At 38.2% G+C, this 23,741-nt stretch overlaps 2 protein-coding genes across 7 annotated transcripts; one reads left to right on the top strand and one right to left on the bottom strand.

Annotated features, from left to right (window-relative positions):
• Positions 1-597: 597 nt before the first annotated feature.
• Positions 598-18,736, bottom strand: wt1b (WT1 transcription factor b). Of its 6 annotated transcripts, XM_077586782.1 has the most exons (14): positions 18,389-18,617; positions 16,079-18,313; positions 15,920-16,014; positions 12,222-12,354; positions 11,129-11,302; positions 9,013-9,399; positions 7,226-7,348; positions 5,706-5,814; positions 3,545-3,625; positions 3,126-3,231; positions 2,878-3,022; positions 2,217-2,306; positions 1,360-1,452; positions 598-1,226 (listed from the first exon to the last, which is right to left on the bottom strand). In XM_077586782.1, the coding sequence occupies exons 5-14, from the start codon at positions 11,202-11,204 to the stop codon at positions 1,105-1,107; spliced, it is 1,332 nt and encodes a 443-aa protein (XP_077442908.1). In that variant the 5' UTR covers positions 11,205-11,302; positions 12,222-12,354; positions 15,920-16,014; positions 16,079-18,313; positions 18,389-18,617; the 3' UTR covers positions 598-1,104. The 6 variants fall into 6 exon arrangements, with proteins under 6 accessions (XP_077442908.1, XP_077442917.1, XP_077442945.1 ...); XM_077586791.1 differs by having other exon boundaries at positions 1,369-1,452; positions 15,920-18,313; positions 18,389-18,736; XM_077586819.1 differs by lacking the exon at positions 11,129-11,302 and having other exon boundaries at positions 15,920-18,313; positions 18,389-18,609.
• eif3m (eukaryotic translation initiation factor 3, subunit M) lies at positions 18,562-22,489 on the top strand. The gene is made up of 11 exons (XM_077586838.1): positions 18,562-18,725; positions 19,118-19,250; positions 19,381-19,519; positions 19,888-20,011; positions 20,103-20,197; positions 20,381-20,464; positions 20,534-20,633; positions 20,811-20,892; positions 21,624-21,767; positions 21,928-21,988; positions 22,261-22,489. The coding sequence occupies exons 1-11, from the start codon at positions 18,684-18,686 to the stop codon at positions 22,382-22,384; spliced, it is 1,128 nt and encodes a 375-aa protein (XP_077442964.1). The 5' UTR covers positions 18,562-18,683; the 3' UTR covers positions 22,385-22,489.
• Positions 22,490-23,741: the final 1,252 nt, after the last annotated feature.

Raw genomic sequence — 23,741 nt, 5'->3', positions numbered from 1 at the left:
TATTGAAATAATGTTATGTTATTCAAAATATAAAAAATAAAAAATAAAAAATGTGTGGTGTCTGGGATTTTGCTTACAATCGCTATTGGTGAAAGTTATGAGTGTTTTTTTTACTGCATCATGTTTAAGTGACAGCTTCACTTTTAGCAACACAAATGTCCAGAGAATTACAACTAATCATGGCTAATTAGCAATTGTATTTATGGTTGGTACCTGCTCAACATCTTGTAAAGTGATTTTGAACAATGATTTTATTTCAGAAGATTTTTGATTCTTCCACCTATAATCAATACACGTTGCAATACCTTGATACTTAGATGGATTTTAATAGTGAAAGTTAGGGGCCTATAGGTTGGGGGTCATTCTGTGAAGCTGTGCCTCATTGGTACGTATGTAGCTTTTTATAAATGAGATTTATTGAGCTCCAGATGTTTCCAGTTATGAAGATGTGCATTAGAGATTTAGGAGGGTGAGACCTGCACCCTGTCAGGGCGTCGCTGGAGTGCTGTTTTACTATCTGTCACTCGCCAAAACACCTCGATCATAAGTTGCCTCTTAACCTGATAGTGCACATACATACAAACACACACTGAAGAATGATGTAGATCGGCATTTATATATAAAAAAAAATAACAATAATACATCATACAAAAAGGCAAGTCTATAAAAGCCTATACATCACATATGTACAAAGTCATTAAGTGTGCATTGTGTGTGTATTTACATTCTCCAAAGGAATACATTTCCTAAATCCAGTTTATGCGATCCAGTAGATTTTGTATGAGAAAACCAAACAGTGCAAGTGTTCTGTGATATTAAAAATAGAGCATTGATGACTTTCTTGTGCAGTCTCTCTCTCTTTTTTTCTATTTCTATTATGGGCTTAGTTAGAAGGTGTTAATAACCTCAGTGGAAATGACCCAATAAGTGTTTTGGCTATGGTGCGTCTTATGGACCATGTGGATACCACGTGGTCGAGGTGGGTTGGCATCAGCTGTGACCTCCATTTATACCCATTTGGCAAGGCACCACAACCTCTGACCTGGCACACTCGCTCTCTTTCTTTCTCTACTGGCTGGCACGCTACATGGCCACCTTTCTGGCTCAGATGGCAGACTGCAGCTTGGTCAGGTTCCTCTGGTGCATGCTGTGGTGGCGCACCAGCTCGTCGGAGCGGGCAAACTTCTTCTGGCAGTTGGACCAGCGGCACATGAAGGGCTTCTCGCCTGAGTGAGAAACAGAAAAAGGCCCATTACATGAAAGAGCGTGTTCAAATATTCAGCGCGTTGATCAATCGACCATCTCCGGGCTCGTGCCAGGAGAGGAATGCAGCGGAAGAAGATAAAAAGGTATACGCACTTGTTTTACCTGTATGAGTCCGAGTGTGAGTCTTAAGGTGGTCTGACCGTGAAAACTTTCGCTGACATGTCTCGCACTCAAAGGGCTTCACTCCTAAGAAGACATTTTTGTTTTTAAACGGTTACAGCATTGAGAATTGTATCTGATGACTCAATGAGAAGTCACATTCACAAATGAAAAATATTCATTAGTTTAAATAATTGACTAATTTTCTCACAGATTACTTGTTTTTCACATGCCCGAATTAAATATAAAATAATATTCATGCTATGGATAAAAAAATGTCAGAAAAATGTTCAAATCTACAGTCAAAATGTATCCCAATGGCCATCCTCCCATTAAATATGGCACCTGGATGTTGACTCATTTCTATATTTTTGTTTCTTCATCTTTTAGTAACCTTTAAAATGTTGTTACATTGGTTTAAAATAGATCTGAGTTGATTATTTTACTTTTTTTTAATTATGATTCAACATTAGTTATTAAGAAAATAGTACACAATACTTCAGTGAAACAAATTTGTGTTTTTTTCTTCTACCTGCAGCTTAGTTAGGAAAATGATGAATTACAACATTCAAGCGTCGTAATAAATGAGTCAAAACAGTAAAAAGAAAATGCCTTTTTTGCGGTTTGGAGATGTAAAGAATTTAGGAACACTAATGTCCTAATAACACTTGGGACCTTATGCTGCATTGAAAACATTTGAAGTGCCTGCAATGGACAAATAAACTTGCTTTAAATAGCAATAACCCTAATTGGAGAAGGATAATTGGGGTGTACAATTCAAATTGTGAAGCACATAAGTGAATGGACTATGTTGCATTATTAGAAGTGTGACAGCATAAAACAAATGGTACCTGTATGTCTGCGCTGGTGTCTCTTCAGCTGGTCGGAGCGTGAGAATCTGCGACCACATTCAGTGACATCACACTGGTACGGCTTTTCTCCTGTGACATAACCCACTTCACTGATATACAAATGTAATTTACTTTGTCTAACTAGCTAGTTCCAATTTAGCATCTGATTGTGTTTTTTTCAGTGTACATAATTATATCATTGTATATATATATATATATATATATATATATATATATATATATATGTATAGATAAATATATAAATATATAACACGCTTATTTATTTATATATTTATTCATGTATTTGTTTATTAGCTTACTTATTACCTATCTATTTATGTCTAAAATGCCTTTCCTATTTCTGCATCCTCACCCTCTTGCTACTGTGACAACGTAATTTCCCGAATACGGGATGAATAAAGTTATCCAATCCAATCCAACCTGAATCTCAGTTGTTTACTTTCACTTCACCTATTTAAATATTGTTTTGAAATTATTTTTCTTTGTGTGTCAATTTTTTTCTAATTAAAAAGCTAGCATTTGCTTAAAAGTGTCTATTCTTTCTTTTTTAATATCAACTCTATATAACTTTATACATGTTCCCTTTCATGTATTTCTATTCAATAACACAACTCTGGAATACGCTTAAGCATAAACTCACCCGTGTGTTTCCGTCCATGCATCTGCAGATGTGAAAGTTTGAAATACTTCTTGCTGCAACCAGGATGCGCGCACACAAAAGGGCGTTTCACACCGGGCTCGGGTGACTTTACTGGGGGAGCAAGACTGGGAACCCGTCTTACATCCTATGGAAGGAAAATAAAATCAAGAAAAAACACACACACACAATGTATTCAATTGGTGAGTTTGCATCATTTGTAAATATTTTTTTCCTTTTCCTTGACCGACCTGAAGCCCCCTAAAGACGCCATGCGTATGGATGCGGTACTGGGCGCTCACCAGCATGGGTGGGGGCGGTGCTATGGGTTCACTGTCGTAGCTGGTTGTATGATTGCTGCAAGACAAAATGCAAGGATAAAAAGTATTAGATCCCCTTTCGGGAGAGTCAATAAAAAGTGAGTATGATTGTCTCTGAAAATTTGGTTCAAGGTTTGAAATGTTGTGAGATGGTGCAGGTGTACCAATATATCCTACATAATAAACGACGAATATATGACCTATCAATATGTCCTTGACAAGTGTGTGGAGTGAAACATTCAAACATTATGCTTATCACTGCTTTCTGTCTTTAAGCAGCCACCTGGCTGGCTTCCTCTCCTTTTTTTACCCTCAGTAAGATTTTGGAGAAAAACCACAGCCAGTTTTACCTCTTCATCGAAGATGCCAGTGTGTTCATCTGGTTCCATGTAACACATTCCAGCTGAGATGCCATTTGGTACAGGTTATCACTGAAGACGAACAACACAGCAACCGTTAATCACTTGACTTGTGACATTAAATCCTAGACTAATTTCTCACGTTTCAAGCAAAATACATTTTTATTTTCAACTATTCCCACTCACATTTACATCAATGGTCAGCTTTAAGTATTAAGTTGACCTAACATAAATGTTTTTTTTTTTTAATTAATTTTCTAAATTACCCACGCAAGCAGAGAAGATCACTAACTCAGAGCCCAAGACCAGAACAAGCTAGACTGCGCTGGAACTTTCCAGGGGAAAATGCACCTATAAAGCTTTTTAAAATAATAGATAGAGAATTTCATCTTGTTTTTAAATGATCACTATGGTTTTTTTATAAAGTGCCCTCTTTTTAATAAAGAAAAAAAGATTTCAAAACATTGGTAGTTTTTGTCAAGGAACGGACTCATGGCACTTTCATTGATTTTAATAGGTTAAGATGATGCGAAGTATTTGGTGTATTTTTTTTTTAGCAAATCAAATGTGCAGCTCCAATTTTTTTTGGTACTATACACAAGCTCACCATAAAATTTAACAGCCCTTCTGAGAGTAATAAAGTATTCTGTATCTGAATCCAAAGCACAAAACCTCAGGTCATGGCGTATTGTATGTTTTCTTTGGCACACAGTCGACACTGAACAAAACTGTCCAAAACCTGGGATGCCATCTTTGGACTTAATCTTGCCATTGCTCAATTTACCACACATCAAGAAGGTGCGGGGCATTTTTATTTTTGCTTAGCTAGTTTTACAATGCAACAGGTTAACTCAGGGATCTCCAAACCGGTCCTCATGGGCCAGTGAAGGTCCTGAATTTTGGTTCTAACTGATCCAGCACAAACAGTTTCGCCAATGACTGCTATTAACTGACTGCACTTGGAAGGCGCCATTTTGGTGACAATCCATCATCTTGTCTAATTGGAATGGAAATCTGCACCCACTGTGTTGGCCCTTTGTGGAATAGTTTGGAGACCCCTGATCTCAGGGAAGAAGAAAATAAGAAAATACTAATAAAACAGAGATTCAATTTTTCAGCATGTGCTTTAAAGTCAAGGTAAAGTGTCAGTTTACTAATAGCCGTGGGTAAACAATTATCTGTTTGAAAAATCTCTGTTATTGGACAGCGATGATAAGCGTGTTTCATCTTTATTTGTTTTTTGCTTCTTTTTTTTCTTAAATAGGGGTTAGCCCTTAAATAGGAGCAAGCTGGCAATATTTATGATACTGAGGGTTCTTCATGTCCCTCCTCTCCCTTTGTGAAGATAATGAAGGGGGGATTCCAAATGGTTTGCTTATTAACACATCCTGTCCGCCCACTGCGCTCCTCATTAAAAAAAATGGGATTGGAGCCATTCTTTACCTTGGCATATCAAACTAGTACACACATGCACACTTGGAGATGAGATTGTTTGTCTGCGGGGGAGAGGGGGTGCGACTCGGTGCCTTGTACGCCACGAACCACCGCATGACATCACTCTGTCCTCGGTATCATTAAAAGCGGGAACGCTCTAAGAGGGGGAGAGTTTTTGGCTTTCATTCCTTGAGAAGTCCTTGAGGGAAGTAGAATAATCAGCCTGAACTGTGGTCAACTGTGGAAAGGCTCCGTGCCATCTCGCATACATACAGTATACACTCTGTCTATGTATGTGAGTGTGTGTGTGTGAGTGTGTGTGTTCTTCTTCACATGCATGGATTCTTGACTGCTCATGCCATAAGCTGTAACGAAAAACAGCAAAGTCTCTCCTCTTTTCTTATCATCTACTCTTCCAGTATTTGGGTTGCACACGCTCCTAAGTTTTTTTTCTCCTCAAAACATCCAAGAGTCGGTATTTAAAGAATTCCAACCCAATTCACCCTAAGAAATGTTTTCCATCAAGATGAAAACAGGTTGGGAACAAAATCTTGTATTTATTTATAAAGCATATTCTTTGTCTTAACTTAATGTCATGATGGGTTTTTCCCTAACATTTTTACATAGTGGTACAATATGCATTAACGTTGGATTACTAAATTCACAGAATCGCCTGGAAGGTTTTGATGGAGGAAATTCAAGGTGGAAAAGAAATTACCTGTTGTAGTTCCTTAAGAGTAGTGCTTGGTTGCTTGGGCAAGATTCTGCAGGATTATGGCACCCAAACACAGGAGGGTTAGGAGGAGGATGAGGGTATTGCTGCTCAACTGCAAAGAAGCAAAACCATATACAAAAACATATATTATAGTATAGTGCAGGATTAACTGTGATCCTAAATGAAGTGTTTTGTGATCATCGATCAATCATTTATACTGTAACAAAATGCAGTTATAAAAGACTACATTACACTTAAGTATACATTTCAGGAAAATATGTGGACTTTTATGTTATTTGTTTAATTTCCTAGCAATTGTGCTTTCAACACTTTTTAATGATACAGTATTTATAAATTCATTCATTTTCTATGCCGTGTATTCTCATGAGGGTCGGGAGGTGTCGGAGCCTAACTACGGGCCGGCAGTAGGTAGGGCACATTCTGAATTGGTTGACAGCCAATCATGGTTGTACTTATTCAGTTAAAAAATACTGATGTTACTCATTGATTGTATATAAAAATCATTATATTACAAAAGAAGTGATCTGACCTCTGAATTTAGCGAAATACTAACAAGCACCCTTGTACCCATAATAATAATAATAATAATAATAATAATAATAATAATATTAATAATAATAATAAGAGTAATAATAATAATAATGAATATAATAATAATAAGCCACAGAGCTGATAAAAAACTTGAAAAAATAGTAGCAAGTGGAAGATCCATAACCAGCAGATATTTAAACACCAATCTGAAGCAATGCATTTTGTGCACAATTTAACTATTCTCCCTCTATTTCTATTGGTCTTTTGCAAACAAACAAAAATGCATCTTACTGAGCTTAATTGTGAAGGGCTTGATGTACCGTATATCTGTATGTCCGTGTTCTTTTTTAAATTCTCCGGTTATACACATACAAGCATGGATGTCTAATGAATCATGATACACTTTTTTTTTCATTCTCTCCAAATATGCTACAACAATTAAATCTCGTTACTATGCCCCCTCGTTACTATGGCAGTATATACTATGTAATATATAGAGTGTTATTTTCCTTTATTGAAAACCTTACAAACACGTTTTGGTTAGAGGATTAACAAAATTTGTATTGACTTAAAAAGAAAAATCTTATTCAACATGACTCCTAAGTGTTCTGAATTATGAGAATGGTCACAGAATTACTGTATTTGATTGTTATGAATCGTATCAATAACAAACGCATTTGTTTACCTTCAAAATAACGAGGAAATGTCCGTAAATATATATCTATAATTTTTCTGCCTCTACAATGACATCACACAATTGATGCCGTGTGAATTTTGTGTAAGAAGCAAGGCAGTTTGAATACTTTGGCTATTTTATGGGATCTTCGTGTGAAAAAAACTTTGGCTTTAATGACTGATTTAGAGACACAAAGAAAGAATGATGGGCTATGTCTGTGACCTCGCTGTGAACGCATTCGTGTTCCAGTAACTGACTGAGTTTAGTGTGAATGTGCCAGGAAGTAGATTATTACCAATGTTGTTTGGTGGCGACAGCGTGTCCTCGTGCTTGAAGGATAGACTGGAGAGCTGAGGGGTGTGGTGAGACGGCGTGTGAGCGTAACTGGAGTTCCCGTCTAAACCCATCGTGCCATAACCTATAGAAAAAAAGTTAGGGACATCTCAAAGACTACTTCTGATGAAAAAAAAATACCAGAAACAAACATCAACTGTTTTCCTCTCTCCTCTCAAAGTGTGCCTTGTAGAATTCAACGGGAATTGGTTCAAGAAAAATAAGGTTATGGGACAGAAAGTGTTTAGATGCTACTGGCGTTAAGTTTTTAAATATAAATGTAATGCAGTTCTCCAAAGAAGATACAAGGTCAAGCAGAAGTGAGGTATTTTCAAAGTAATTCCCTGCAGGGCCATTGAGAGGTTACTAGAGAAAAAAATGACTCAAAATTTCTTGCTTAAATCCCAGCAGCTTGTAGAGCAGTTTATCACTTCATCAAAAAGTACTTTACTCGCAGGCAAACATGAGTGCGTGCACAGTGTCTGTGGAAGTCACATCAGCGCACACGTCCACAGTTTAACCTCTGACCTCCGAGTAACGATTCCCAGCAGACTTGACGGAGCTTTGTTTGCAAGAAAGAGATTCATATTTATGTTGTCTCGAATTTAGATTACAAATCCAGGTTTCAGAACAGGAAAATTACTCATGTATGTATATATTTATATTATGAATGTCTGTATATATATATATATATATATATATATATATATATATATATATATATATATATATATATATATATATATATATATATATATATATATATATATATATATATATATATATATATATATATATATATATGAATGTATCAATGAATATATCAAATGCTATAATACTCAGAAAATATGGCTGAATTCTACGCAGACTACTACTCAGAATCAGTATTTTACACTAAATATTTTAAATTTAAAAACAATTGTAAGGTAGAATGTAGTTGTTTTCAATAATACATGTAAATTCTTTTATTGGATAATGGCCGTGAATTTTTTTTGGTTGCATTTATATTCGGTTGGTTCTCTTATGAAGGGCAACCTTTTAATGAGTAGATGGAATTTTAGGACAAAACAAGTACAATGTATTTAGTAGAGTGCACTTAAGAGATTATACATTTATTTGCCCGAAGGTGTAGTAAATTAGGTTAATAACAACCAAAACATTAACTCATAACATTAAGACTGAGACATGTGGTGAAGTTTTAAATCTCATTATACTTGTATAATGACAAGAAAAATCATTCAATTCAATTTAATTATATATATACAGTTGTACACCACAATACGACCATTTCATGATTGAATGTTAATTATAGTCAAATATGTAATAGCCAGATAATGGTCAAAAATTTAAATTAGATCAGGATTTCTTACATTTACATTTATATTTTGGTTTGTTGAATTTTTAATAGCCTATGCCCATGAGTACATAATACATGTACTTTTGGTGAATTTCAATTTTGATGTTTAGCTCAAAATGTTTGGAAAACAATTTAAAAAATGTCTGGTATTAAAGCACTTCACGGTACAGCAGGACTATGTTGGCTGTCTGTCTGTCAGAGTACTTCCAGAAAAGTGTCAAGTTGGTTCCTGACACAGGGCATGTTGTCCCAGTGGAGCACATAACATCCTGCCTAGTCACAACAATGCTGACAACTCCAACAAACATTTATCAGAGGACATCACATTTTCGAGAAGATACTTATCCTTGAAATTACTGTGATCTGCAAAAAGTTGGAATGACAATGTTTACCTTGGTTCCTGGGTGGAGGAGGACTTTCCATGCAGCCAGGGAGGTAGGTTCCACTGGGGAAAACCCTGGGCTGGCCCGCTGGCGGCTCACCGAAAGCCCCGACCCTGCAAGGGCCTGAGCCTGTGAACTGGCCCGAGAAGTGCAACGTGAAGGCCCCGAGTCCACAGTGGGGATCCTCGATTGGGTCGGCGCCCGCCCAGCTGGGCTCCTGCTTGATGAGGGAGTGGTGGGAAGGCACGGAGTTGTAGGGAGATCCGGGATGGAGATCCAAAAGTGGCGGCCACTGTCCGCAGCCCCCTCCAGCCCCACTCAGGGAGGACACCTGAGGGCTCGGAGACAGGAGACTCAGATCTAGGAGGTCCGAGCCCATTGGCATGGCGCCGTACGCTTCGGTCAGCATTGGGTTCCAGAGTCGAAAATCCAGAAAGAAGGACGGAAAAACAGTGATAGAGATGACAAATTCAAACACTCACTCGAAGAAGTCACAAACTAACAAGCCATCATTTGCGTCTGAGGTCAGGAATCATAAGAAAAATGTGATGATGACAAAAATGGAGGTGTGCCTGCCCCCCTCTGAATGTGCAATGAGTGGGAGTGTGCGCAAGGGTATCACAGCTTCGTTCCTGTGCCTCTACAACGTCTGGCCCGCCTTTAGCCCCCCGAAGACTCAAGTACTGGCGATAGTCACGGACCAGTGGGCGGAGCAAGCAAGGTTTTTGCCTTCTCGTGACCCTCGCTGACTTCTCAGCAGGCTCTGACTAACCACACACTTGTATTACTTTGGCCAAGTTCAAGAGTGGCTCAATTTATGTTCATGAGGAAACGTTTTAAGCAGCTGTGTATTAAAAATAAGGAAAATCTTTTAATTTGAACGTATTACATGATTGTTTGATGATTTATTCCTTTGAAACTTGTTCTTCCTTACAATTGTCTTTTGGGGGCAGATCATGATTAAGAGTTCATAAAATAATAATAATCCTCACAATTAAAATATTTTCCAACACCTGACCAAAAGTCGGTAACGCTTCTGATTCACCACTTTAGTATGAAACGCACCACACTTTCATAATAGTTTCAAAATAGGATGAAGGAAATGCATCTGATGTGACTAACAGTAAATTTAACAGTGTTTTTTGAATCTAGGCTTTGTGTGCTGGAAATATGATACACGGTTTCAAATAGAGGCTTAAACGTACTGCTTAAATGTGTTCAAGCAAAATCATACTAACAGCATTGCTCTGGATCTCGATCAAAAATTCTTACACATGAGGAAAATAAATAACGTTTGGACATGCTCTATAAATAAAGTTGAGTTCACTCAAATGTAAAGCTCTCACAGGAATGCAGCTCAGTTGTCATCACTTTTAAAAGTTAAAATTGCATACAACACAATCTACATATATGAAAAGAATTGGAGAAGCGAGTGCAAATATAATTCTATAATAGGAGAGATGATAAATTATTCTAATATTTAGTCAAACCATAATATATGCATAGTACATGTTGGACTGAAAATGTCTTATGCTAGGATTTTGTGAAACTGTTCCAAAAAGTTTTCACCAATATTGTCTAATAACTTTTACAAATCAGATGAAATAAAGAGTACATTTTAAAATAACAGAGAACATCTTCACCTTAGACCAGGGGTGTCAGACTCGGGTTGATTCGCGGGGCGCTTTAACGTCAACTTGATTTCACGTGGGCCGGACCATTTTAGATATAATATTTAGATATATATTTTTTATAAATATATTAAAAGAACTGGATTAAAATCCCTGAATAATCAGTTTTTTTATAGATCTAAAACAATGTTTATTTTAGCTTTTTTTATATATATATTTTTAGATTTTACAAAATGGTTTTTGAGCTAAAAACACAGAAAAAATGGATTAAAAATTACAATTATTTATTTAAAAGGGGGGAAATCAGGAAATGTAATATACATCTATACTCTTCATTTTTATTTGATCCTAAAACAGAAAGTCGACACTCATGATTTACTTTCCCGGGCCACACAAAATGATGTGGCGAGCCAGATTTGGCCCCCGGGCCACCACTTTGACACACACATTTGTCTTAGACACTGCAACATGATGGATTTTGTAAAATTACCCACCAACTCTTGATAACATCAAGGAGTGTAAATTCAAGATAGTGGACAGTGAGAATCTGGCACTTCCCATCATCAACATCTGGAATATTCGTCTTGAATTCAAGTGAGCGTTTGTAAACTCACTATAAGTCGTGAGTGACTTGATTTGGAGAGGGGGCGTATTGGTAGGGGGGTAACCTAGAGGAAGAAAATGCAATTCTTAAGGATTGAAACTGATCAACCTTAATGGAAATATATTCCGCTGCTATGATATGCTGTTCTAACAAGATACAGTGGATTTGTTAGTTCAAATTGTGGTACAAATATGGAATTTGTACACTTTTACATTTATATATCAGTTTTCACCTGTTTGAAGTTGTAGTATCTTTAGCATTTTTTTCATCCATTTACACAAAGAAACATTTGTAGGGATGAATTGTCAGTTGGCTCTCTATTCTAGGATTTATGTGCACTGGGAATATTGAAAAGGCCCTCCCCAAACTGTTCTCACAATCTTGAACATTGAATTTTTGAAAATGGTGAAAGTGAGAGCAGAAAGATGATCCAGGTGGAAATAAGGGAACAAGATCAAATTAAGATGAGCACTCGACCTGTTTACTTTCCAAAATGTAGAATATCAGTCCGAATGTCAAGATAAGTCTTGGCAAAATAGTTTTTGTCGATACAAAAATCCACAAACTTCTAAAAGATCAATTCAGTATTATTCACTGACCCTCAGATTTATTATGAGGTGTGGTTCAACAAAATCTCCATAAAGTATATAAAAAGTTCATTTCCCCAAAAGCTAATCAGGAATTTTATGATTTTTAAGAAGATAAAATCCTCTCCGATTTACTCTGGGAATTAGTACAGAGGCTAAATCATATCCCAGAAAAAACATCCGCGCATTAAAATGATAGCAAAATAGTTGACCTTAACATGGAATCAGAGGAAAAAAATGATTTCTCCCTCAACAATTGCGAAAACTTCCGGGGTCCACCCATGATAAACAAATAAGGACTATAAATAATGTGCTATGAGAGCAAAAGGTTGTGGCACAGTAGTGGAAATCTGGCTAAAATATTTGCTGTTAAGCCAAGGCAAACGTTGGCTGTACCTTCCCCAGCGGAGTCTTTAGTGAGGATTCATCGGGGGTGACGGGTCAGAGAGGAAACAAGCCCTTCAGTCCACGTGACGGATGGCCATCCCCAAATATGCCCATTCCTCTTCAGATCACTCTGTGGTTAACTCTGGGTTTAAAACAACATCACAGCGGAGAGGAAGGCAAATGGTCACTAGAAGCCGTGACCCCTAACAAGAAACACACAAGAGCCAAACTTTCTCCAGCGCCATGAGGGAATTGGAGAAGGCTTTGTCTTAGCCAACAGGCCACATGATAAACTATGCAGATATGTGATCTGGCCGTACACGTGAAAAAGACATTACTTTTCTGCTTTTCTGTATTTGAACACAAATCTTTTTGCACATATTAAAAGACTGGCTTTCCTTGACTTTTTTTTAAAGGCAAAAACACTTGCGGTTTAACACGACCGTCGTTTGCAAATCACTAGTCATCAGTTTTAAAATAGCTCTCGGGCAATTCTGCAGGTGTTATTTTGGTCTTAAAGATGCAGATAACACTCCAACAACAACAGCATGTTTTACCAGTGACGTGGCTCTTTTCTGACATTGTTTGTGACGAAGATACAGATAGCAAGATGGGAAATGTGCAGCTCATTGCCATCATTTATATTTCAAAATACACAGACACTTCTTGATTTAATTTTAATTAAATAAAGTTGTTTGCCTTACTATTCACACTAATGAAAGTATTCAATTTTGGAAAATGATCGATGAAGAACACAATGTTAGCATTGAAAGTATGTATGTATATAAATTCATCATGTTCCACCACAGCTCTAGTGATTACAGTCTGTATATGTTGTTAAACGTAAAGTAAAAGCCTTTGGAGTGACAAATAACACTTCCAAATATGAGACCATAGTCCTCAACCACCAAAAGGAGGAATGCCCACTACAAGTTAGGAATGAGGTCCTTATCCAAGTGGAGGAGTTCAATTATGTTGGAGTTTTGTTCATGAATGAAACAGTTATATATGGCTAGGGAGTTTAGATTAGAACAAACCTGGGAAAATTATATTCATATTAAATCATGACCAACTTAAAGTCCTTGAAGTGCATTCGCCAAACAGAGACTTATTGTTGCTTTCTTTGTCTCAATGAACAAGCAACGGCCATGCATTTTTGAACAAATCCTCCTATCATCAGTGAGCGTTCTTCAAAGAGCCACATATCAGGAGCTGTGATAAGACGAACAGAGGAGCAATCTGTGGGAGAATGAGCATCATCACACGACTTGTGTGTCAGACACAACACTTCTCCACTGATGTTTAACACACGCAGTTGTGCTGGTTGTTGCCCTTCACTTTTACCTTCCAACACAAACCCCAATATTACTAGTTTGTGAATTAGAAACAATGAAAATGTCACAATCGAAGCGGCAAATGTGATAGTGGGTGCAAAACACAGCCCGGGGAGGATCGTTGTAATTTAAGACGTGTCAAATGAAGTTTTCTGTGATTATCATTCTTGCTTTAAATTGTTTTACAGTTTATACGTAGACACTTGTAAGTAAGTTCTGCATAATCCATGCATGCCTCATCCCAGCAGGTGCATGTGTGTCACGTTCAAGGCCGGCCGTTATCAGCACTTTACAGTAAACTGTGGCCTCTTCCCTGTTGTCACGCCCAGGAGCAGCTGTGGCCAGTAGGGCGTCAGCAGGCAACCAAAAACATTGCACATATCTCAAGCGGTTATTGTGCATATGTTGTCATCCACCACAAGCATTATTTTGATGTTGAGACAAGCAAAAATGGACATGATGACTCACAATGATCAGAAGGGGGGCGGATGGATTTGTCTTGGACTAACAATCAGAAATTTCAAAAGTGATATTCTCATTTTCAATTCCCAATCCCAACAATCCAATACACTTTCACTAAAACTAAATGGTTTTCACCATCCGATGGTGTAGTGGTTCTTCTGCCTGACTTTGGTATGGGCAAGTCTGGGTTTGATTCCCACTCTGTTGCTTTGTGAGTGGTTGTCTGTCTCTCTGTGTGGCTTATGACTGGCTGGTGACCAGTCTAGGGTGTAGTCTGCCTTTCGCCCAAAAATAGTTGGGTTAGACCTCAGCAAGTTTTACAGGCATCAAAATTTACAGACTCCGTGGAAAGTTTCTACAAATATTTGTTCCTCCCAAACCACTGCTGATTAAAAATAAATAAAAAAATACTCCGAGAGCAGGCCGTTGAGAAAAAATATGATTGATGATAGTGATTGTTGAGGAACTCTATTAATTTAAATAAATAAATAAATAGAGAAATAAAGTTTTGAGCAGAAGCTTTACAGACCCAAAGGTTGCACATTTTACATTATAAGCCTTGTTGAAAATAACACAACAATTAATGTAATATAGAAAGTCATCTATTCCTACAGCTGGGCCATAGTCCACCTATTTAGGACCTCTGCTCCACATCATCAACACGGATGAGATAGCCTGTATTGTTATCTCAAAAGTGAAAGGTCATGCGGTGTAACATGCCTGTAATTAGTATTACAGAGTCTTGACATCTTTCGTTTCAAGACAGATGAATTGAATACTAACTATTGTTTAAATAACTCATCTTAACACTTGTACAAGCCTGCAAGTGTGTGTAATATAAACACTGTTTGATGACAAGAGGTCGCTTCATCATGGAGAGAGCCGCTGTCCGACCACAATGACTTTTTTTTCTTTCTCGCAGCTGCCGTGAGGTTGAACGAAACCACGCACATTCCACGTCAGGGAATGAATGACCCCAAAGTTGCCATGATGGATCACTGAGGCGCTTTCAATGATAGGCAGCTAGGTGATATGGCTCGAGTACTGCTGTGTATTTTTGTACTAATGTTCTTAGTTATGTTATAAAATTAGAGCTGGATGCTTAATGTTAATTGAAAATTAATTATAGTACATTGTAGGTGATCCTGAGCCTGACCTTAACTCTGCTTGATTTAATAAGTGGAGGTGGGGATAATTCATCACAAGGGCTTAGAAATTATTAAAAGTCTAGATAATATTGACAGGTCTCATCTTACGAATGGGTGGAGGAGATTCAAGATTAGCCTGGTGGAAAAAAATATTGTAAAATTTACGATATAAATCATTTGTGAAACCTTTTTTTTCCTGATTGCAGCTGTATGAAATGTTTGATTTTGGATTGAGCTTTCTTACTTGGAGCTTGCATTGTTGTGTCTCAAAATACAGTGAATGTGTTTTCTTTTTAATGATTATTTTTACTTTGAGGATGTAACACAAGTATAGTTTGAAGATGAACATACAGATAACTAATTGTTGTTGGTTTGCAAAGTCCGTATGGTGCAGTCTGAACAAACAACAAAAACAGTGAGACAAAGTGTCTTCGGCCTATTCAGAACTCACATGAATTTTAACTGGTCTAACTCTCAATAGTCAAAAGCAAATCTTGTAATCTGTTGACTGTCTTATAAAGTAAATGTGTTTTTGTTGCAATATATTCCAGTCTTTTGTGTCAAGTCGAGGCTTTGGCAATAAATTATTTAATGTCGGTCAGAAAATTAATAATCATGTTGTTATTGTATGATTACATACCCATCGCCACCCATAAATGAGTCATCTACAGTGTTTGCTTGCTTCTCTTTTAAAATTCCAGCCATGCGCGCAAGGAGATGGAGACTCGTCCTATAAGTATAATTAACAACCAATTGACCTCACCTTGAGAAGCACGGATCAAGTCATGCGATGCATCCTGACAAGGTCACTGACTGATAGATGAGCCTAAGCGAGGGGGATTTTTCAGACAGGCAAGACTGTGGGAAACAGACAATTAGTGGTGTGGAAGGTAGGCGGCCATGTTGGAAGATGACCACTCACCACTTGGCCGGCAGACAGCGAGAGAGACCGCACCTGGGTTTAACTGACTCTTAATACACAGTCATTTATCTTGTAGGAGGCTGAGTGGGCAATTTTCCATAGACATAAAAAGAATCACAGCTATAGAGGTTATACATAGGTATTCCAAGGCAGCCCCTGGTGTCTTCCTGTCACTGTACATGATTTGATGAGCTACAAGCCAATCTGGTGTTGTTTTTCTTGTTGTTTTAATTACAATTACAAAATGCAACATTGTAACAAAGCGGGTGGCCCAGTGGAAATTTTGGTTAGCACATCCGCCTCACATTTCTGAGAATGAGGGTTCAATCCCTGGTGGGTTCCGATCTTCCTGTGTGGATTTGGCATGTTTCCCCTGGGACGGTGTGGATTTTGTCCAGGTACTCTGGTTTCCTCCCACACCCCAAGAACATGCATGGTAGGCTGGTTGAACATTCATAATTGGTATGAGTGTGAATGTGAATAGTAAGAAGTCATGATACTAAAAATATTTGATGAGTAGTGCTGCGGAAAATGATTTGTCTCTTCTCAATTTTTAATTGTTTTTACCATATTTTCCCCTCTTGAAGAATTGTATTTTTTTTTCTATTGTTTTTAAGATTTGTACAAAACTTTTTTGCAATTGCCTTAAGTGCAGGTAGATGTATGGATTTTTTTTAAAATAATAATGTTGCAGACAACTGGAACAATTTCAATCATGTAAATGTGTGAAAGAATTATTCTTTTACATCCCTATGTGATGCATGCTCAAAATTTGACATTATTTCATGTTATAGTCTTTCTTCATAAATGTTTCTGTTTGGCAACAATGTTTCCCAATCTTAATTTTACGATCAAATGTGTAACTGACATCGTCAGACTGCCAGACAGTTCAAATGACAAATACTCTTCCACCGAAGTGGACTAAAATATTTCACAGCAAATGTTGTCAGCAAAATCCTCTGACATCTACACTGGGATTTTATAAAGAAGGCACTCAGCATTTAGCTGAGAAAACTGTAATGGTCTCTGTTAGTTAGCTTTGTGTAAACATAAACGGTGTTTACCATCTTATACGGTTGTTTGACAATTAAGAATTGAGGAAAATTGAATTGTTTTGACATTTTACTTACAATAAAACTTAATTATATTACACTTGTATGCATGTCAAAAATGTTATTAAAAACATCTTGCACAGTGAATAAAAGGTATTTGATGTGACAGTCTGACCCTTGTACCATACTATGGAAAAATTTAACTAATACTTATTGGATACAGAAAATAGTTTTTTTCATTTTACCTATTTATTATAAAATTATAGAATTACATTTTGTACTCGGGGCAACACACAGGCACTTAAAAGCCAATTCAAAAAAATAAATAAAAGTCCTATGCACCTGGTGCTTCAAAGCCCGAAAGAAAAGAAAAAACAAAACGATTCGCGACTTGAAATACTCCAGGCGCTTGACAACAGTTGTTAATCAGATAATGAAAGGCGCAGAGTTACACTAGCACACTTGTGAAGAAGTATCTATAAATTATTTGCTGTGACAGCGTACAAGGGCAACGGAGATTGAGGGTGGGATTCGGTACCAGGCACTTGCCTTCCCAAGAAGATGACGCATCATGCGAGCATGATGGTGAAATACTGCATAAGCCATTTCCCCTCTTTATTTAAAGGCTAACTGCGTAGTTCAGTTCCTTAACTGTAAGCACGGCAAGAAATATGTGGCAAGACGTATTTCAGGGAATAACGACGGAGAGCAAAGTACCTCGGTAGCCTACGAGTCTTAAAAATATCCCAATTTTAGTGACAAATGAGCTGTGAGCAACGCAAGTGAAAACAACTCGGAATTCAATCTGGGACTGAATCATGTGCAGCACCTTTCAGAAGTGTGTAACACGACTCCGTAGTTTTTAGAGTGAACTTTTGCTCTTCTTACCCTTTTCACCCCAATCACTTCCATCAACCTGAGAACCACCGTTGTAACAACAGACCGGATCGGGCTTGGCACGGAGGCAGAACACGTGCGCCCACGGGTCAGTTGGGATGGAGGGGCTTTAGGGTGTTTGCCCTGTGACACTCAGGGTGTTTCCGGGTGGGAAGGGCCCTGTGATGGTGGTCCACGCAGATGAGCTGCAGCTTCATCTGATAACCCCGTCCAGGGATCAGTTTCCCCTCAGTAACTCTCATCCAAGTCGTCCAGGGTTAATCTCCCAGAGAGAGGAGGTAGATGTCTGGAGAAAGAGAATGAAAGATAGGTTTGTAGTGGTGGAAGTCTGGGTGACATCAAATTTAAGAGGCTGACTGACCTTTGAGGCTAAAGCTACATTAGCTGAAGCTATCCAGCAGAGATATGCTGGATTTAGCCATAAATTTGGATGAGAGGAAATTAAATGGGAACAATTCGCTGCGATAAGAGCAGGACATAATTTAAAACACTTAAAATGAGAAGGTTCGAGGAATGACTACTTGAGCGCACTGTCGCTTTAAGAGTTAGATCCGGAAGTACAATCTATCACCGGCGCTCTGGCCATTTCTTTTCCGGTTAGTCCTGCTCTGGTGGGAGCGTGGATCTCGTCACTCAGGCGCACATAAACAACAAAAATGAGCGTCCCGGCTTTCATCGATATAACGGAAGAAGACCAGGTAATTTTTCATGCTGCGCATTACTGTATTTTTACTTCATCATGTCTCCCGTTGACTTTGCTTAATGATCATGACGAGCCAGTGGTTAGCTACCAAGCTAACATGGCAACACAGAATAAACGGATGAATAGCCAGAAGATCAACTTGGAGGCAACCTTCGTTATACATTGCCTTGAAATACAAGCGTTGTTATTTATTGTCATGTAGTAAGATGATCTAAGCCAACATGTCAACAATGTAGGGAAATATCCTCTAATAAGTTAAAAACGTGACAGCTGTTTTATCATCGAGGATGTGACTTAAATTCAAAACGCGATTCTTCAGAAAACTATACAACTTTATAAATGACATGTATAGCAGGTCTCTAATATGCCCCTACTGACTATTGAAAGGCGTCGGAGCTGAGAGCCTACATCAAGTCCAAAGGAGCTGACATTTCCGAGGAGAACTCAAAAGGTGGACTTCACGTTGAACTGGCTCAGATCATTGAGGGTTGTGATGTTTGCCTCAAAGAAGACGATAAAGGTAAGCAACAGTCCAAGCTACCTTCATCTTTTTAAGCACACAAAACTATTTCCTTTAAGACACCCAAACAATAAATAAAATGCCCTTATATAGCATCACAATTGCGTGCTATCTTTGTATTCCTCCACAGATGTGGAGAGTGTGATGAACAGCATCGTATCGCTGCTGTTGATCTTGGAGGCGGAGAAGCAAGAGTCTCTCATCGAGAATCTTTGCGAGAAACTGGTCAAGTTCCGTGAAGGAGAGAGACCCTCCCTCAGGATGCAGTTGTAAGTATTTTCCTCAATCTTTCTTATTTAAATCACACTTTTGTGCACTGAACCATATCCTAACCCTGAATATTCCTACATATATTGAATTGCTAAAGTGACGGCCTTGTCATTATCTAACTAGTATCATTTTAAGCTTTTGCCGTCAGTACTGACGTGAATGGCAGACTAACGTTTGTACATTGTAAACATTAGGCTGGGCAGCAAGGTGGTTGTGTTAGTAATGTTTCTGCTCGGCAGTACGGATAAACCATATGTGCCCATTCTGGAAATCGGTTTTTTTTTGCCGTTCATTTATCAATGTTAATAAACAATTGCTTACACCACAGGTTCATTCATCAACTCCTTTGCATGTTTTTGCGTAACAGGCTGAGTAACCTGTTCCATGGCATGGATGAGAATGCTCCAGTCAGGTACACCGTCTTATGCAGTCTCATCAAGGTGGCAGCTGCCTGCAATGCCATCTCCTTCATTCCCACTGACCTCGATCAGGTACGTTCCGTCCAAATTGTGGATGGCTTCATGGCTTCTTTTCTGTCTTTATTAAAACCGATGTTTAAATCCTGTCCATCACACCCATTAGGTGGCCAAGTGGATTGTTGATTGGAACCTGAATACAGAGAAGAAGCACACTCTTTTGAGGCTGGTGTATGAAGCACTGGTGGACTGCAAAAAAAGGTGATACATATTTAGCCCCAAAGAATTGACAACTTTGTTTTTATAGATTAGGTCGGGAGTGACAATAACTATTTCTTTAAAAAAAATAAACATTAAGCATAAAAAAAACTACTTTTCCAAGATAACATTAAGTAAGACACTGTCAAGAAAATGTAAAACTCACCATTGTATTTGACTTGACAGTGAGGCTGCAGCCAAAGTGATGGTGGAGTTGCTGGGAAGTTACACAGAGGACAATGCATCTCAAGCACGTGTTGACGCCCACAGGTAAACTTTCAGAATCCTTCCAAATGGTTCCATTCAACTCCACTGTTTCATTTCCACTGTGCTCTTTAGATGCATCGTCCGTGCGTTAAAAGATCCCAACACTTTCCTGTTTGACCACCTGCTCACTCTCAAGCCAGTCCGTTTCCTGGAGGGAGAACTCATCCACGATGTGAGTTTTCAGCTCTCATACATTTTAGTGCCATTGGATTCATTATTAAGAGTGAGCTTTTCTAAATATAGTTAATTAAATGTACTTGTCATATTGATGAAGACATATGAGAAGATTATTGATTGAAGTTGTACTGGATTGAACAAGTTCAAGCTTCTTTCCCTTGACCTTTTTCAGCTTTTAACTATCTTTGTGAGTGCAAAACTCGCTGCATACGTTAAGTTTTACCAGGACAACAAGGACTTCATTGACTCTCTTGGTGAGTACATCTGTCACAATGTCGCACTTAGAGGAATACAAACAAGTTTGGAAACATTTTCAGATAAATAGTACTTTTGTTCACAAATTAAATGTTTTGGTTTGTAAACGAGGACAAATAACCAGCAGAAAATCTAAAGATGGCATTGAAATTTCTCATAAATTCTAGTTGCAAGATTACAAGTAAATTAAATAATTAAATGCCCCCTGTTGTTGTTTTTTTTCATTATTGAACCAGAAGTGTTTTTAAAAGAAACAAAAAATATACCTCACTGAAATAGAGTACCTGGCAGGCCTTTAGAGAATTGATTCTCAAAAGCTGGTATGGTAGCAATAGTGGTACAAGATTTTCCGTTTATTGTTGCGTAGATTAATATCTTAAGTAAGCATTCATATCTTAAATTCAAAACATTTTCATTTATTATTTAAGAACAGTTTATTTTAAATATTTACAAATCACAGCCTTCCATCTTGCAATTGGCTGTTTGGTAAATCCTGAGCCAGTGTCATCGCCTCACTCCACACAGAAGAGGAATGTGCACGCGTCAGCAGTGTTGACGGTCAACGACTATGTGGACAGAATCGCTGAACAGTTACTGCATATTAGTGTTTGTCTTAATTAGTAGAATCCCTAACTGCATTGCCCTTTAATGTTAAAAGAATCATCGACGGGGAAAGTCCCCCGAGAGAAGCGTGACGGCTTAATGATTCTTGCTTGCCACCCCCCCGCAGGGCTGTGCCACGAGCAAAACATGGCCAAGATGCGTCTGCTCACATTTATGGGCATGGCGGCAGAATTCAAGGAGATCTCATTTGACACCATGCAACAGGAGTTGCTGATTGGAGCTGATGATGTTGAAGCTTTTGTTATTGATGGTAAAGGAACCTTTTAGATTTCACAACAATGAGGCATTGAATGTATTTATGTTTGTTTGTTGTAAGTTTTTCCTCATTGTTGAACTGCTTTTGAGTGTCATTAAGGGACATTCAGGTATAAGCTCACCAAAAGAAACTCTTCTCTCTCTCTAACTTTTAGCTGTTCGGACAAAGATGGTGTATTGCAAAATCGACCAGACTCAGCAAAAAGTTGTTGTCAGGCAAGTTTTTTTTCAAGACTTTTATATTTTGTTTACAAAATACCATTTATATACAGATCTAGGTCTTGAACATTTGCCTCACGTCCATGGAAATTAAATTTTAACTAAATGGTCAATTTAATTAAGCTCTAAACACTAGTGAACAACCTGAAACTTTTGTTTCAAGATCATCACAGACTGTGGCTTTCCCTATTTCTAGTGTGTATGATGAAAATATCACCTGTGCGTACAGAATATGACTTTTAAAGGTTCTCGGTCATTTTTATCTCCAGTCACAGCACACACCGCACGTTCGGAAAGCAGCAGTGGCAGCAGCTGTTTGACAGTCTGAGCTCTTGGAAAGCCAACCTAGCGACCGTCAAGTCCAGCCTGCAAACTCTGTCACCTTCCGCTTAGATTCCACCTTCACCCCATCCGTCAACTGCCTGACCCTTGGATTCCTTCTTTTACAACTGCTCTCTCAGCTTTTATACACATTCAATAAAAGAAGAGTGGAGTTCAGTGCGAGTGTCTTTTTTGTACATTTTATACGGGTTCGGATTTAATTGGTGACGCTTTAATCAAATGGGGGTAGCATGTTTGTGGTGTTATGTGTAATTCCTAGCATTCCCTAACATCTGGCTTCAGTAATGGGACAGCATTTCTTTATTTGATGAGCTGTGACTTGCGTTGAGAAATTGGCTGTAATGACGAGGTCACTTGTCGGAGATCCACGCGAGACGTGTCGACGCTAACGCGAACTGCGATGAACTCATCACACTGGGGTCGGTATGGTGTATTACTGTATTATCAACAACTTGTGGGGGGATGATTCTATCGACATTGTTTTAGCAGCAACAAAACAGTAATCACAAAAGGTCACAAAGGTACAACTCAGATTAAGTTCTTTTTTCCTTTCCTGCCAGATGTCTGCATGGACTCCCCACTCACTCGTGTCCAGTTGTTGCCCATGGGGAGATGTGTCCCCATCCTTAATCTGGGGGAGTACTTATTACAACACGTACTGAGGAAGACACTCACTCAAAAGGTGCAAAGAGAGTTGAAGGACCACATTGATGGAATGTTTGGCTAGAAAATGCACCCCCATCCCCACAATGGCTACTGCTCCCTCACCCCTGTTTAAAATTTGTCTCATCCAATGTTTTCTTTTATGTGAGAAATCCCAGATGTAAATACTGGGGTCATTTTATCTTCTGCAAGGGCTACAACCTTTTGTTATCTGTATCAGATAGAGGTGCTTTTGCATTGTTAAATTATGAAAAGCAACTGGAATGATTGCCAGTCATAAACAGTGTGTAAAATGTATTGGATAACTTCATGCATTCCTCAGTGTGAGACGTTTTTTCCTCATTTGGATGAGAATATTGTAGCAAGTGACAGATACGGTTTGACATCCCGTAGCAGATAAAGTCTGGAATCCATCGTTTTCTAGTGCCCTTTTTCTCTGTGTCAACATTCCTCCAGATAAATTCTGAGACTCGACAGAATCCAGATACCTCGCCAAGTACAAGAGAGGAGTTGTCATTGTTCAATTAGCGCCTTGCAGTAGTCAGCCAGATAAAGTGCAATTACATCATATCGGCTTTAAACAAACACTGACCACAAGGCCCAAGCATTTCAGATACAGTGTTTGTCTGTGTCAAACTTGAAACTATTTTACAAAAGACATACAACCAAAAACATCAGTCATAACATAAGAGAAGGGGAATTAAAACATGGCAGGAGAATAATTGCATATTAGATCAGATACTAT

Source organism: Stigmatopora argus, chromosome 2 (genome assembly GCF_051989625.1).
Source record: "Stigmatopora argus isolate UIUO_Sarg chromosome 2, RoL_Sarg_1.0, whole genome shotgun sequence".
Classification (NCBI taxonomy): domain Eukaryota; kingdom Metazoa; phylum Chordata; class Actinopteri; order Syngnathiformes; family Syngnathidae; genus Stigmatopora; species Stigmatopora argus.
Note: the sequence above shows the minus strand (reverse complement) of the source record. Positions and strands in the feature narration are given on the sequence as shown.

Coding starts and splice junctions, on each gene's coding strand:
- eif3m (XM_077586838.1), top strand. CDS start 18,684: ATGAGCGTCCCGGCTTTCATCGATATAACGGAAGAAGACCAG. Junction 18,726..19,117: donor ATATAACGGAAGAAGACCAG/GTAATTTTTCAT, acceptor GACTATTGAAAG/GCGTCGGAGCTGAGAGCCTA. Junction 20,893..21,623: donor GGACTTCATTGACTCTCTTG/GTGAGTACATCT, acceptor ACCCCCCCGCAG/GGCTGTGCCACGAGCAAAAC.
- wt1b (XM_077586782.1), bottom strand. CDS start 11,204: ATGTTGATGATGGGAAGTGCCAGATTCTCACTGTCCACTATCTTGAAT. Junction 5,815..7,225: donor GTCGCCACCAAACAACATTG/GTAATAATCTAC, acceptor GCTTCTTTGCAG/TTGAGCAGCAATACCCTCAT. Junction 1,227..1,359: donor GACTCATACAGGTAAAACAA/GTGCGTATACCT, acceptor TTTCTCACTCAG/GCGAGAAGCCCTTCATGTGC.